Source organism: Aethalodelphis obliquidens, unplaced genomic scaffold (genome assembly GCF_003676395.1).
Source record: "Aethalodelphis obliquidens isolate GAN/ISIS:26980383/991018 unplaced genomic scaffold, ASM367639v1 scaffold8, whole genome shotgun sequence".
Lineage (NCBI taxonomy): Eukaryota > Metazoa > Chordata > Mammalia > Artiodactyla > Delphinidae > Aethalodelphis > Aethalodelphis obliquidens.
Genome location: NW_020837952.1, coordinates 43,976,718 through 43,993,800, shown reverse-complemented (window position 1 = coordinate 43,993,800; position 17,083 = coordinate 43,976,718). Strand labels below are relative to the sequence as shown.

Here is a 17,083-nt window from a genome sequence, read left to right as displayed (position 1 = left end):
AGCATTCCTGCCCGCCTGCCAAAAAACCAATCAGGGCCATGCTGAGGTATCTGCTCTGAGCTCAGCACTGCACATGTGGGGTAGGGAAAATCAGAGACATATAGGAAAAAACTGATGACCTGAAGAAATGTAACACTGCCCAGAAAATCCAAAGTCCTTATGCAGGCTTATATGCTATAGTCCCCAGTGGCCTCTCTGACCTCACTTTCTCCTTCATCACCTCCTCCTCAGTTATTGTGCTCCAGCCACACAGACCTCTGGCTCTGTGGTGAACACACAAGTCTGATTTTGCCTCAGGGTGTATGCTCTTCCCCAGCTATCCCCATGCCCCACTCCCTCAGTGTATGCAGGCTCTGCTTCAAGGTGACCCTACCTAAAATAGCACTCCCCAGCACTCACTAGTCCCTACCTGCTTTATTTTCATTCATAAAACTTACTACTGCCTGACATGATATTATAAGTTTATTTGCTTATTTGTTAATTATCTGCCACCTCTCCTGGAGTATAAACTTCTTGGGGACAGAGACTTTGCCTGTTTTATTCACTTCTGTATCCCAAGTGCCTGGCATATAATAGGTATCCAAGAATTAAATAACAATGGAGTTCAGAGAAGAGAGTAATGCTAAGGATTAAAAGTCACTACCTTGATGGTAGGCATTCAAAAATACTTGCTCAATGAATAAATGAATGAATTGAAGAACTGAAAACATAGCAGGAGTCCATTCATGGTGATTACTTAAATAAATTATGGTAGATCCATAGGAGGGCAGTATAAAATGAGGTCTCTAAAATCAGATTGCCTAGAAGAAAATTCTGTCTCTGACACTTACTATCTTTGTGGTCTAGGGAAACGTACTCAATCTCTTAGTGTCTCAGTTTCCTCACCTCCAAAATAGGGATTATAAAAGCACCCACCCCTTAGGATTGGCAGAAGTATTAATGAGGCAATCATATTAAATGCTTAGTACAGTTCTTGACATACAGCAAATACTTAAATAATGTTAACTATTATTATTACAATGGAATACTATGCAACTGTTAAAAGCATGAGGCTGGTATACATATATGGGAAGATGTTAAAGAAAGAACGATACCCCAAAACAAATATGTACTATATAATCTCACTTACATGTTTAAAAACAACAATCTATGTATGTGTATGTGTGTATAGATTAAAATATATGAAAGAAATCAAACCAGACTTCTGTCAATAGTTGCCTATAATAAAGATGATACGGATGGCTGTGAAGGGGACTTTAACTTTCTGGTCCATAAATTTCTGCATTGTTTGAATTGCATGACTGAATTACTTACAATGGGTACCAATCTATTTGGAGTTTTTGTATACAAAACTTTAAAAATGGGGTGAAAATGTCCTTCTTTTCCTGCCTGCTGAGCCTGCCTTCCGAGATGGTCCAGCTCTCTGAGGCATGATTTTAAGGATGTTTGGAAAGGTCTCCGGTAGGACTTTTTTTTTTTTAATTCAAACAGAAAGTCACAAAAATTATAATCATCCTCATCAGTTCACTCAGTCCCATGTAATTAATTTTTTATCTTGATCTTTTGTTAGCACTTTTATGAATTCATCAGTTTTTCATTTGAGTTCTGAAAATGCTTATTCATTCAGTTCAGCAGTATCTGGTAGGACTTTTTATCAAAGTCCATTGATCTTCCAAATTCAACCCCTATGTTGATAAGCAAATATTTAAGTCCCTTTCTATAATTTGCATTTTTCCCCAAGTGTAAAATCAGATCGTGAGAGTAAAGAACAGGCTTTTTCAATCTATACTCCCTGTCTCCCTCTACCCAAGATTCTGAATCACTCTCTTAGAAGGTATGCCCATTTGTTTCTCTTCCTAAAATATAACCTAGAAACTTAAATCAGTCCTAAGTCGCATTTTCACCTCAGTGTCACAAATGCCTGATCAATGAGAGCAGCAGAACATCTTCTTTAAGTATCAGCTCTGCATTGACCATCTCTTTTCCTGTTGATAATGAATAACCTTCCCCTGTTCTGAGAACTTGAGTCTTTTTTTATGACTCTTCAAAAAGTCACTACCTTAGAGAACCTAAGAGCTCCTTTGAGGGCAGGAGCCATGCTGAGTCTCCAGCACCCTGGACAGTGCCTGGCACAGGTTATGCTCAATGAACTGCTGAAAGGAGTGACTCAGCTGGGTCTTTCACAAAACACCCTTTCCTACTGGTATTATATATCACTATTATTACTATATATAATAATGTTGTCATTTCTATAATTATTGTTAAAAGACATTTTTTTCTTTCTCAAGGTTTTCTTGCCTTTTATTTCCTGCTGCATTAAAATTTTTTTCCTTCTACTTTACTCGTTAAACATGCATTAATTGCACTCTTTCTCTCCCTCAGGAAATAGGTTAGGCACTGGAAATGAAGAAGTGTGTAAGATATTGCCATTGCTTTCAGATAAGTTACCTTCTTATGAATAAGATACTTTTTCGCCTTCAGTTATTTCCTGATTCAATACCAACTGACCATTTGAACTGAAAACCCTTTCCCATAAACAACCAAGAACATCATATTCTCCCTTTCCCAGTTCTCCCCCCACAGTTATCACTCTCGTGTAATCTTTTTTTAATCATGATTGCCTTCAGCCAAATTAGCATATAACAATTAAGTTTCTCTTTCATTGTTAATAAATAAATGAGAGAATATTAATGTTTCAATGATAACAAGAACTTTCTCCCCACATCTTATGACTTTTATATAAGCTTATGTCTATCCATGACACATTTAATAAAATAATAGCATAATGCTGACAAAAGAAAGCAAATTAAACTGTCTAATTAAAATCCTACATCAGAAGTCACCTTCTGTAATTTAATATTACAGTGTTATGCTGCTATGCAAGATATTTATTATACTCTACTAGACCATGGATTCTAATGTACTAAAATATTTTAAAAACACTGAAACAACTTAAACCTATTGCCTTATAGAGCATTGATAATGTGGCTGAAAGAATGGGGGAGGAGTGGCACTGGGAGACAAGAACCTTGAATTCCACATTCTGTACTGGCACCATCTAAATGACTATGGATAAGTCCCTCTCCCTCATCCCATTCATACACTTGTTCATCAAGCCCTACCAATCTTTGAGTCTCTCTTCGTTTTGTTTCCTCTTCTCTCTCCCACTGCTATTGCTTTATTTCAAGCCCTCTACCTGGACTGGTGCAGTAGCATACTAACTGATCCTCCCTGCCTGCAGTCCGTCCTCATTCAAATCCATCTTACACAAACCCAATAAATCCATATATCTATAACATAAATCTCATTATGTTCCTCTCAAAAAGAAAAAAAAAAAAAGCCACCAAAAACTTCTTACCATCCAGGGCATCCTTATCAGTCTGGTACCAACTTGCCTTATGTCTAGCCAAGGAGCCCACCACAGACATTATTCTATAGCTACACTGAATCTTCTCTTCCATTTCTAATAATCCTATTCTTGGTCATGCCTCATTACCTTTTCACAAGCAGATCTCTCGACTTGCAATGCCCCTTCTCTTTCATACCACTGGGAAAAACCATTTTTTCTTTTACACTCAAATATGATTCTTTCTGAATCCTCCCTGTCTTTCTCAGATACAATTAGGAATCATTTTCTCTCTGTTCAACAGCACTTTGTATACATGGTTTTTTGGGGTTCTTTAAAATTTTAGCCTTTAATCACTCTCCTTGATGGTAATTGCTAGGTACTTAGCATAGAGTACATTTCAAAAAATGCTTATTAAATGAATAAATGGATGAATGACAACTTTGGAAAGTCTCAATTTTTTAATCTATCAATTTGGAGAATTATTATAATTTAAAATATCCCATCTGGCTCTAATATTTCATGTCTATAGTAATTAGACACATTAATTTAAAGCAGATGTGGGGGACTTCCCCGGTGGCGCAGTGGTTAAGAATCCGCCTGCCAATGCAGGGGACACGGGTTCAAGGGTTCCTGGTCAGGGAAGATCCCACATGCCACGGAGCAACTAAACCTGTGCGCCACAACTACTGAAGTCCACGTGCCTAGAGCCCTTGCTCCACAACAAAAGAAGCCACTGCAATGAGAAGCCCGTGCACCGCACGGAAGAGTAGCCCAGGACCACCACAGCTAGAGAAAGCCCGCGCACGGTAACGAAGACCCAACGCAGCCAAAAATTAAATAAATAAATAAATAGAATTTTAAAAATAAGTAGATAAATAAAAAGTTATAAAGCGGATGTGGCATTATTCCCTTTTTACGATGAACAGACTGCCTCTCAATGTCACAAGAATATTGTACAGTGTAGTAGAAAAGTAACTACATGTAAAAATACCTGGAAGTTTTTTTGTGAATTCTACGAGAATCTGTACATGACTGGTAGCCATTTCAGTTAAAATGAGAAAATTTTCTTCTGCACTGAATTCTTCTTTTAACTAAATTTTAAGAAAAAAGCAAATGATAAGTAGATAGAAGGAGAAATCCATATAATATTGTTATACTATAGAACCCTATTTAGATAATAAATTTTAAGACCCAGCTCAAATTTTTCAGATCCTTGGAGAACAATTACTATTACCAAGCTAGGTATGAGACTTCTTACTCTTTGTTTAATGCTGCAAAAAGTTTAAATGTACAACTTAAACTCTAAGCCCTAATCATTTTAACTAACATATTCATATATAAATTTGACCCCCAAGGTAGTAAAAGCTCCAGAAAATATTAACTTTAAACCCATGAATCCTCAGATATTGTACATACAATTTTATTTGTTATTTCCTGAGGCATCCTCTGCTTGCTGTATGAATCCATAATATAATGAAGAAGATTCTGTTGATCTGGGGTGAGCTCAGTTTTCTCCTACACTGGCAAAAAAATGAAAGGTGTCAGGGAAGCTGGTTATAAGGCATGTTTCCCATGTGTACTCTCATCTGGAGTAAACCACTAGCAGAAATTGTTGAAAAAAGCCCTAAATATGGCAGAAACTGTGCATGCACTCTGTTATAATGTGTAATTGCTTTCTCTAGTTCCTTGGGCAAGCCACATCACATTTCACTAAATGTGTCCCAAGTGGGTAATTTTCCTATCTATGAAACAGGGATAACAAAATAATCCTTTCATGTATTTCTTGTGAATAAATAATAAGCAGGATATGAAGCCTGTCAGGCCTACTACCATAGCAGAGTTGAGTAGTTCTCATAGAGACCATGTGGCCAGGCCTAAAATATCTGGCCCTTTACAGAACTGTTGCCAACCCCCAAAGTAGTAAGTCATCAATCTGGACAATTCAGACCACAAACACCTCTTTCCCCCTGATTAGCATCTTTTGATGAGTGTGAATAATAGTGTCGACTTGTTGCTTCCTTTACCAAAGTGTTATTGGTGAAGCACTATGACAAAGTAATACAGCTGACCCTTGAACAACACAAGGTTTGAACTGCATGGGTCCACTTATACACAGATTTCTTTTACTACACATGTTCTACTGCACTACAGAATCTGTGGTTGGTTGAATTCACAGGGGCAGAACTGAGGTTACGGGAGGGCCAGACTGTGAAATTATATGTGGATTTTCGACTGCCCGAGGGTGGACATCCCTAAATACCCCCCCAAGTTGTTCAAAGGTCAACTGTACTTTTTACGTAAGATTATTTTTTCTGAAATGAACACAAAATAACATATTTGCAAAACTAAACTTGGGTGAAATTTTCTTTGTCAGTAGTATAATAAATATTGAGAAGAGTGTGACTTAATCAATCATGGATTATAGGTTTTGCAACTAATGGCAAATTAAAGTTCCTCCAAATGTTCTGTGAACTATCACAGCATGTTTGGCTAAGCATCCAAGATGCTGTTCCTCTATTTTGTCCTGAGTCACGCAAAGGATTTCTTGAGTAATTTGTGACCTCAGGGAGAAGGGCCTTTCTCTATTGACCCACAGATGTGTATTCACCCTGTTTTACCCCTCGATAAGGACTAATCCACAGACCCCTATTGAGTCCACATCCTTTCCAGTCTCAGCCTCCCTTCTCACTGACAGGGAAAGAAATGTCATCGACACTCGTTTTAAAGCCCGAACCATTCCCACCGGTTACCTCTGGGAAGCAGGAGGAGAATAGGATCAGGGAGATGGAGAAATTTCACTGATTTTACTTCATCCATGTTTACGTAACTGCTATCCTTTGAATTTTTACATGGAAGCATGTATTACTCTCTTGACTAAAAAGCTCTTGATGCACACTTGAAATGAAATTCTGCTTGTGGCTGTGGCCCTGGTGTGAAAGCTCCCCGCCCAAGTCACAACATCCTAGAAGCTCAGTGGCCGCCGGCTATGGTGGACACGCTGGCCCGTCATTACCCTGCATGACTTAGTTGTCGAGGTCACTTGCCGCAAGTCACGTCCTTCACCGTCTTCATTAATGGTCTGATCTGCGTGCTGCTTCACGTTTTTCCTCAGTCTTTTAGATTTACACTGAATGTCGGTTAACAAGCCTGAAAACATAAACAGAGAGTCTTCGCCATCCAAGGAAAGTCCTGTTGGGTTTGTGGTCCCAAGGCAGCTGAGGTGTGGTCAGCTCAAAAGGTCTCCTTCGCCATTTAGCACAGAGCTAATTCTGGCCCTACTGACAGTTTAAGACTTGGTCTTGAACAAGAAATGTATCTCCTGTGAGCCTGAGTTTCTTCCTTGGTAAAATGAGAATAATACTTAACCCACAGAGTTATCTGTAGATTAAATATCATTAGGTCATTTTTTAAAATGAGCTTTCTGCAAAGAATTTGTAACACCAGAGCATTGTACAAATGTAAGGTACTCAATAAAAAAGGTGAATGACACTCACCCTCTTCCTGGCCTAGGGGGCCTTGAAAGCTAGTGTTTCAAAACATAGGATTAATATTGTTTTCCATCGATGTTTACATAACTGTACTGTAAGAAGTAGATCCAATTTCACATTAAACACAAAAGTAAATGTGTTGAGGAAAATGATGTCAACATCCTTTAGGGAAAAATTTTAAAGTCCTGTTAATTTTCAGAACTGTATAAATTATTAAGAATATAGTTACAGATGAAAATATCTCCAGGGGACTTTGAAATTTTCTTTTGAATAATCATACAATATCACCATAAATTTACACTTAAACAGAACTAGTAAAATAATGAAGAACAACCTCCCATGTTCCTATTTAACTTCCTTATTCTCTCAATGTTAACGAAATGAAGTTCCAAGAGTTTCTTTGTCCAGGGCATTTACTTTATAGGATCATACAAAAGCTCTTATATCTGTTACTAGATAAGTTTGTGTTTTCACAAATAACATTATAGACTCTTGTAGGTAGAGTCATGAAAAATGTCCTCAGGACTTTGCTGGAACAGGTTCATATTTAAGTGATGAGGAACATGAACCACCCAGGATCGAAGTAAGTGTTTCCACTGCAAGATTGGATTCCAGCCACAGCCCCTACCGCAGTCTCTTGTTTCATATACGCTAAGAAGAGATTGTGATCGGGCACTATAAAATTTTCATCCATCCAGAGCTGGATTATTTACACTGACCTATTTTTACCCCCCTCCTGCACGCGTTATTTCTTTGGGTCCATCCCAGTTGCCTGCAGTTGGGGAACAATAGAACTGGAGTCACCTTCCAAAGGCTTTTATTTCATGTGGCATTCCCTCTCTGAGTGTTATCATCCCCTTGGTGATGTTTGTTTGTTTATTTGTGTTTTGAGCAGGAATAGGACATATCTCAGAATCTGAGTGGTCTGTAGAATTTGCAGAATGAAAAATTAATATGTTATGTACGAGCATGCATTCCAAATTTTGATGAAGATTATGGTTTCTCACAAAGCCAGCAGTTAATACAGTGTCTCTTTATCTGATTGAAGGACAGAATTATATTAAAACTCGGAGTAATTTCCTGTGTAAACCTATACAAATTGGTTCAAAGCTGCACTAAGAGAAAAAGGAGTCTTAATAAAATGACTAGGTTTAAAACTCTATTTAGACAATTCAGAGGCAGTTACACCTTATAGAACATTCTTAATTTTTCCCACAACTGTGAATTTTTATGCTGATTAAACAATAAATAAGAAGGATATTAAATCATATTTGGAGGAAACATTTAGGCTGTCATTCTTTGTAGCTTATTAAAACATGTTACTTTGACTGTATGTTAATGCCATTTCACTTCACGTATAATTCATGGCAACAATGGACACCAAAACACAGCTGTTTCTTTCAGGTGCATAAGATGCTCTTTAAATGACAGTTTCGACAATTTCAGTGGTTCATTACCCTTTTCAAGAACTTAGACAGCTTAGCAAGTCTCTGCTTTAATATGTGACGTACAATTCCAATCATGTGAGTTACCTGACATCTGCCTCCTTAAGAGATTTTTAGTGGAATTTAATTGCTTGTTGCGAATACCTGTATACATACATTCAGCCAACATTCCCATCTCTTTGCATTTCCTTAGTCGACACTCTTGGCACTTCCTTCGCATGTACATGTCCATCACACAGTTGCCCCCGTTTTTACACTTGTACACGGCATTTTTGGTAATGCTTCTCCTGAAGAAACCTGGGGAAGAAACGGAAAGAAGTAAGAGGCTCCAAACCACACACCTGGATTGAGAGATGCCACAGCATTTTTCTCATGAACCCCCGTGGGGCACTCAGGCCATCCTTGACCATATCGGTGACAAATGTACTTTTGGCTGTGCTGCACGGTCCAGACGGCTGCTGTTGTTAATGATTTATTTCTCAAAAATAAAGACACATTTGAATTATAGCCTCTCTTTGGAAAAATCTTGGTTTGTTTTAAAAGACAGATTACTTTCATTAGTGTATCTTTACTGGGAGACCATTATGTACTAATGAGCTCTAGGTGCTGGTGGTACAGGGGTGAATAAGTTATCACTGCCCTCTTACAGTTTACGGGTTGGTTGAGAACAAAGGGAGGCAAACAACCAAACTAGCGAAATTCCGTGTTCCTGGGCTGTGCTGAGGCAGAGAGGCTGACTGAATGATCAGTTCTGGATACAGAGGTCAGACTCGGAAGTGAGCATTGAGGTTTCAATTCAGTACTTAATATACGCAGCTTGGTATAATAATAAACATGCCAACCTTGCTTTAAAATAAACATCTCCCCAGAGAGCATGCAGCCACAGCTACAGCCGCTACAGTTCAGCTGCCTGGAGGTGGGGAGGGGACTGACTGGCCTCCTTTCTGCTTCTCCTCTTCCTCCTCCACCCATAAACCTGGATGACCATGGTTCCTGACACTTCTGGAGTCGAGGTGGAGTGGTGAATAAGGATTGGGCTGGGGGAGGCAGGGGAAGAAGTGACAGGAAAGAGCTTACTTGCCTGGTGTTGTTAGAAGCTGGTTTGTATCTAGCAAGTTTTGGAAACTGACTCTTTCTCCCTTGGTTTGGGTTCTTTTGAGAACTCCTCCCATCACTGGGATATTTTCCTCTGCAGTTCCTTGTTGAGGGCAAATATGTCTCTCTTCTAGCCCATGGCTTGCATCTCATTCTTCAGCCTCTTGGAATTCGGCAATTCACCTGCATCCTCTTTCTTCTGAGGTCCCTCCACTCCATGGACTCAACCCCATGCCAGTTTTCTCTGCTCCAACAAACTCAGAGAAAATTGCTTCCACCTACCTATGAGCAGTCAGCCACCCACCCTCTTGCCCTTTCAACTTCTCAGGTGAAAGTCAGACGCCGATCTTCAGTGTCCCTCAGCTGCAGGGAATACATGTCAATCTCCTTGAGTGATCCTGTTGAAGACCCTTCCATTGGGCCTGGGGCAGCAGGGCCTCCTTAGTGTACAGATTTTATCTGGAGAAGGGGACACCTTTTTCTAATTCTCACAAAAGTCCCATACTTTCCAGCAGTGGCCCCCAGGGGCAGACAGCCACACCCCACCCCACCCCTTTGCAATGGGAATGTGGGATTCCTAGCACACTAATCACATGTTCCAAAAGCTTTAAAGATCACTCTCTAACTTCCAACTCCTGCTCACTTCATACCTTCAGAGTAAGCGAGGTATTTAACTAGTTCTTAACTACCCACTGCAAGATGGGCTCACTTTGGAATGTAGCATCTATTGTCTTCACGCCTTTGCCAAAATTGAGACAGCAGTGTCCTTCCTATTTTAACAGCCTGTTGGAATAATAGCTGACATTTACTAAGCACCCACTCTCTGTTGTTCTAACCACTTCACCTGCATTTAGTTATTTAATCTCCATATCAATGTTATGATGAAGATAATATTATGTGTCCCCATGTTACAGATGAAAAAAACGGTACAGAGAGGTTAAATATTTTGGCCATGATAACATGGTTAATAATTGGACTAAAAAGATTTAAATCCAGGCAGTCATGCACCAAAGCCCACGCTCTTAACCACTATGTTATAATTGCCCCCCTTGCATCACAAGAGAGTAGAATAACTTAATCTTAAATACCTACTATCTGAAAGCTGCATCAGAGAATGCAAGGGAGACACCAAGATGAAGAAAACATTCCTTGTCCCTCAGAGCTTCCAACTTAGGGGGAAGACAAAGCAGTAAAATCACAACACAATAAAAATGCAGAGTGACAGGATAGCCAATTAAGTAATACATTATTGGAAGGTAGATGAAAAAGTGATCATTTCATGGCCACACTAGATGCTTGTGAAGGACGTGCCACATTAAAGGGAGACAGCAATTCCATCACAGACTTGGAGATCTGCACATCTGTTATGACAATTTTCCAAGCAGAAGGCAATAAAAATTGTCCTAGTAAAATAAGTATAATATGACAATTTCCCATCAGCTAAAAGTCTAGTGTCTCGAGGAAAAGGCATTATATGGGCTGGGAATGGCCCTGATTAATTCCAAGTAGGGGGAACCACAGAAGACCTCATGAAGGAAGTAGAATTTGAGCTGGACCCCAGATAATAAGTAGGATTTTGAAACATGGACTTTGAGGGAGGAAGGACAGTCTGGGAAATGAGCAAGTGCACGGAGTTATGGAAATTCCAAGGAAGGGTAGATAATCCATCTTGATGGGAGGGTAGAGTGTGGGGAGAATTAGTGGGAGCTGGATGAGGGCATGTAGTGGGACAGAATATGGTTAAATGCCGTTGAATTCCAAGCAAAGAAGTTGAATCTTTATATCAAGTAGAGAGAGAGAGAAGCCTTTAAAGGGTTTTGGCAGGGGAGGGTCTAACCTAACCTGCGTGTTGGGAAGACTCCTTGGGGCAAGGTCAAGAAAGGTGGGACAGGGAGATCGGAGACTGGAGGCAAGAGGCTGTTACGGCCAGAGGGTGACTGATGCCTGACCTATATGGGGCGGGGAGTGGGGGGGCAGGAAACAGAGGAACATTCAGGACTTGAAAACTAACTCAATATGAAAACAAGCTGAAGAAAAAGTTAGAGATGTCAAGGTTAAAAAAGTCATAGACTTGCTTTTGAATTTGTGAGCTGGTATAACTTTCAGTAGGAATGGCATTACCATTTTCCTAAATGTCAAATCCAACCACATAGAGTCTAAAAAAAGACTGTGCTTCAGATCAGTGTTGATATTGGGAGTGCAAACACCACATCGTGTAATTCAAAAGAAACTACAGACAAAGAAAGAAAGAAAGAAAAGAAAAGAAAAAAGAACTTTTTCCTGATACCAAATGATTGATCTCAATGACCACTTTAGCTTACTTGAGTCAATCTTCCCACTAATTTTCTGCCCCTCCCAGGCACAATTCCCTCTAAAACCATGATAGATATTGATAGCTCAATAATGAATTGAAATAAAATTCCTTATTCCAGGATGAGTCAAAGGAACAGTGCTAGGACAATTCTGCAGGGTTTTTTTGCTCTGGTATTAACTGAGAAAGGAATCATTATCATCTCAATAGCTGAATTAATTAGCTTTCACTCTGAGGTGGCAACACAATGTTATCATTCTATCATTTAAATAAGGCTACATATACCGTATTTATACTTTCAATCCGTACACATACCTCTGCCTCTATCTTGTGCATATTCAACAATGCCCATATCAGAAAAGTCATATGAAAATGAATGGAAAGGAAATTCACTGAGGAACAGAGGCTCCCCGGTAAAGGAAGATGAATAGACAGGGCTGGCATTGCCCTCAGGGGAGTGTGTAGCGCTAGGGGGCTTCCTGGGGTGGCAGGCGAATAAGCTATAGGATGGTAAAATGGATCCCTCAGTTACGCAGAATATTGGACATCCTGCTTTTCTGCTTCTTTATACAGATAGAACCCATACCATACCCTACTCCCAACTCATACTTACATACATGCCCACACAGACGCACATGCACATACTGGACTCCAGGGACTGACAGTAGGCCACACATTACTTTGAAATCAATAAGATGTTGGTTGATGTTTCAACCTCTAAGGGTCTCCTGACTTTTTAAACAGCAACAGACACATAGGACTGAGGAATTAGTTATGTTAACATCCAATACGGCCTAAAGAAAGTCAGCTTTTAGTTCTGCCTCAGCAGACCATAGAATAAAAAGGACTCCACCACCGACTTGTACAGGACTTATTCTGTAGCAGGCACTTTTAAACACTTTGCATATGGCGTTTCACTTAACACTAATAACAATCCTATGAGGTAGACCTAGTCTTATCTCTCTCTTATAGGTAAGGAGACTGAGTTACACAGAAATTAAGTCATTTGCTCAAGGTCCTACAGATAGTAAATGGTAGAGCTCAGATTTGAACGCTGATAGGCTCAGTTCCGTACTCTATGCTCTTAACCACTATATTATGCTGTCCTTCTAGTTAGGAGATTACATTCTTAAAAATTGTCTTTTGACATTAATCTCCCCAAATCCCATTTTGCAGGTGAAGTGCTCCACAGTTTCATCCCTATCTCCAAAGCTTCTTCAGAAACATCCTGTTCTCCCTCCCCACTCCAGATGTCTGCTCCACCTCTGTCTCACTGGTAGAAAACTGCAAAGTAGCACAAACTAGACAGAACAGCTGCCAATACTGAACCAGGTAAGCTTTGGTCTCCATCACACAGTTTCTTAGGCTTTAGGAGCTCAATTCCTCTCTTTGAGTTGTTTGCTGAAATTTTTAGAACTCAGTAATAGACTCCTGATCGCCTGGCAGGAGCTGTTTTAGGTCGTTGTTTTTGAAAAAGCAAACTCTCAAACTTTTGAGATGCAGTCGATAAAAATTATTCTTGACTATTTAGTTCTTGTTAATGTTGCTTTTAAGGTTTTTTTCCCCCTTTATCTGTTAGGGAGCCACAAAAAAATGTCTCCCTGATTTTCCAACACTTACTTTTATCACTATAATTTCTAATTTTTTTTTCTTAAATAGGTTTAAAAAGAACTGACTTTGAATTACTTTTGGAAGTTGCCTAATGTCACTCCAAAGTAGGCAAATCAACAAACAACCTAGTAGTCAAAGGGCATTCGTAAAACTTCTATACTCCCTCTGGAAAAAAAAAAAATACTGTGAAATAAAAGTTCATTAAAATAACATAGTCTGGGCTTCCCTGGTGGCGCAGTGGTAGAGAGTCCGCCTGCCGATGCAGGGGACACGGGTTCGTGCCCCGGTCCGCGAAGATTCCACGTGCCGCAGAGCGGCTGCGCCCGTGAGCCATGGCCGCTGAGCCTGCGCGTCCAGAGCCTGTTGCTCTGCAATGGGAGAGGCCACAACAGTGAGAGGCCCACGTACCGCAAAACAAACAAACAAACAAAGGAGTCCTGCAGATTTGAGTACCAGTTCTACTGCATTCTTTCATAGCTGTGAGATCTGGGCGAATTTCTGAGTGTTGGTATTTTTATTTGGAAAAAGGAGATGATAATACTATCTCAAGGAGCCACTATAAGGATAAATGAAATAAAGAGTCTCCAGTGGAAACTGTCCAGCCCATAACTGAGAATCATTATTTTCCCCAGTTTGTCTGAGTCCATAAATGTGTATTTTTCAACAATTTTAGGAATTTTAATGTAAAGGATGATTTATCAAGTGACTCATGTGTGATTTATACTTGGTCCTATTGTTTTGGGGTTTGGGGGTGCTGTTTTGTTGTCTTTTGCTTTTCTATCCCATCCCAAGAGGGTAGCCATCTTTTTATGCTCACTTGCTAAGACAAAAGCTGAAGTTGTTTACCTCTAGATAAAGATAACTCTCGGATAGGGCTTTTGTTTTCAACCCCTCATTGAAAGGGTTGCACTGCATCATATCAAAGATGATGGAGGCGGAGGTCAACGCTTTTAGAGTTGGGGGAGCAGAGGCAGCTTAGCTGGAAAAAGGTTTGGGGAACTTCACCAGAGCCTGAGAATGGGATGAGTCTCACAGGTTCTCTGAGTATTGGACCAGCACCCATAAAGAGCCTCTAGAGAGGTGACAAATCTCTAATGGGATAGCTCTGAGATGAGGACAGGAAGATACTAATAACATGACCTTGGAAACCCTGAGATAAAATACCCATGTCAAAAGGTGGCTGAGTTGTCCACTCTCAAGGGATCAATTCAAAGGTGAACAAGGAGCATATCAACTAATACCAAAATATTCCCCCCTGTGTAAGACCCCTGAGATTTGTGCATGTTCCTGGGGAAAAGAGCATCCCCAAATATATCCCAAGTGGAATTTCTCACCAGCCAGGGGGATTATGAGCCTGGGAAAGATTAAATTTGATTACAGAAATATAGAAATATGATATGTCTTACACTTAGTCCTACCTGTTTCAGTAACAAAGTGTTTCTGAAATGCTACACATAAAGTACATCTAAAATACGGAGGTGGCTATCAAAGGAAAAACGTAGAAATGAACTAAATGAAAATGAAAATACAACTCATCAAAATTTGTGGGATGTAGCAAAAGCAGTACTCAGAGGAAAAATTCATAGCATTAACTGAATACATTAGAAAAGAAATACATAAAATCCAATAATCTAAACTTCCACCTTAGGAAACTAGAAAAGAGAGCAAATTAAATCCAAAGTAAGCTGAAGAGGAGAAGCAATAAAAGTTAGAGCAGGATCAGTGAAATTGAAAATAGGAATACAGGGCTTCCCTGGTGGCGCAGTGGTTGAGAGTCCGCCTGCCGATGCAGGGGACACGGGTTTGTGCCCCGGTCCGGGAAGATCCCACATGCCGCGGAGTGGCTGGGCCCGTGAGCCATGGCCGCTGAGCCTGCGCATCCGGAGCCTGTGCTCCGCAACGGGAGAGGCCATGACAGTGAGAGGCCCACGTACCACAAAAAAAAAAAGAAAATAGGAATACAACAGAGAAAATCAATGCAACCAAAGCTGGTTCTCCGAAAAGATCAATAAAATTGAAAAATATCTAGCAAGGCTAACCAAGAAAAAGAGAGAAGACACAAATTACTAGTATCAGAAATAAAAGAGAGCCATTACTACTAATTCCATGGATATGAAAAGCATAATAAAGGAATATTATTTTAAAAATTGTATGCCTTCTCTATATCTTTAATTCTGTGTTTGTAAGGAGGGGAGATGGTTCTGTGGAAATAAAGCCTATCCAAATGATCAAACAACAAAATGCAAAACACAAAAACACAAAACCACTAGTGGTTATCAGTGGTTGCCTCTGGGGAACAGGACTTGGGGCAGAAATGGTTGTGCAGGGGATTTTCTACCGTTTGACTTTTGAATGACATGTACTCATTGCTTTGACAAAATGTTCAAGTGACGAAGTTGTCTAAAGGAGTTGAAAACAAAAATCCGTGGACACCCTCACCCCTACTGGGTATCCTTGGGAGACTGAGGGCAAGGGTAACATCTGCAGGGGTTGGGCTTTTCAGGCCCTTAACAGCTGTTTAAACTCCCAGGTAGGCAAACTCCCAGGAGCTGGAGGCTTATACTGACTAGTGGCCTCTAGTCACTACTTTCCTATTTATATATTGCTTATATATTTAGTTTAAATATTTTTTCTTATTTAAATCTAATTTCTATTGTCTTCAGTTTGTCTTATATCATTGCTCTGTATTTATTTGATATATCAATTTTATTCATTGGAAATCACCCTTCTATCGTTTCCTTTTTCTATTTGTTCTTTTAGATACCATTTTATTGCTTTTGTATTTTTAATCTTGTTTGTTTGTTTGTTTTACTGGTTTCTCTTTTTTTCTGTTTTAGCTCAATTATGTAAACTGTTTTCCTACTTTGCTTTAAAATGGTGAAAGTGAGAGCAGGAATTTTGTTTTGTTCACCACTGTATCGCGTAGGCTTAGAATAGCGGCTGGCATATAGTTGGTACTTAATAATATTTACTGAAAAAAATTGAATTAATTAATTCAAACTCCCAGCAGCTAGAGGCTTAATTAGTTAACTAATAGGAAGAGAGATAGTTTTGAAAATAGTGTATGATCCAAATTAAGGGGGCTGGATGAAGAGAAGAATAACGATGATAAAATAATAGGAATTCATCAACAAAACAACAATAGCGAATGTTTTATGAGCACTCAAGGTGTGCCAGGTACAGAGCTGGAGGTTTTAAAAACAATGTCTCTATTCACAAATGAATCAACGGACAAAGGATTAATCTCCAAAATATACAAACAGCTCATGCAGCTCAATATTAAAGAAACAAACAACCCAATCCAAAACTGGGCAGAAGACCTAAATAGACATTTCTCCAAAGAAGACATACAGATGGCCAAGAGGCACATGAAAAGCTGCTCAACATCACTAATTATTAGAGAAATGCTACAATGAGGTATCACCTCACTCCAGTCAGAATGGCCATCACCACAAAATCTGCAAACAACAAATGCTGGAGAGGGTGTGGAGAAAAGGGATCCCTCTTGCACTGTTGGTGGGAATGTAAATTGATACAGCCACTATGGAGAACAGTATGGAGGTTCCTTAAAAAACTAAAAATAGAATTACCATATGATCCAGCAATCCCACTACTGGGCATATACCCAGAGAAAACCATAATTCAAAAAGACACATGCACCCCAATGTTCATTGCAGCACTATTTATAATAGCCAGGTCATGGAAGCAACCTAAATGCCCATTGACAGACGAATGGATAAAGAAGAGGTGGTACATATATACAATGGAATATTACTCAGCCATA

The 17,083-nt window shown here is 39.6% G+C and overlaps 1 protein-coding gene across 1 annotated transcript in view; it reads right to left on the bottom strand.

Moving 5' to 3' along the window:
* Positions 1–17,083, bottom strand: part of NR1H4 (nuclear receptor subfamily 1 group H member 4) — a 51,261-nt gene that overhangs the window by 11,309 nt on the left and 22,869 nt on the right. Inside the window, exons 4-7 of the mRNA XM_027107316.1 lie at positions 8,439–8,579; positions 6,363–6,496; positions 4,766–4,864; positions 4,341–4,440 (exon numbers count right to left, since the gene is read on the bottom strand). Coding sequence (XP_026963117.1) covers positions 4,341–4,440; positions 4,766–4,864; positions 6,363–6,496; positions 8,439–8,579 — 474 coding nt within the window. The remainder of the gene's footprint in view (positions 1–4,340; positions 4,441–4,765; positions 4,865–6,362; positions 6,497–8,438; positions 8,580–17,083) is intronic.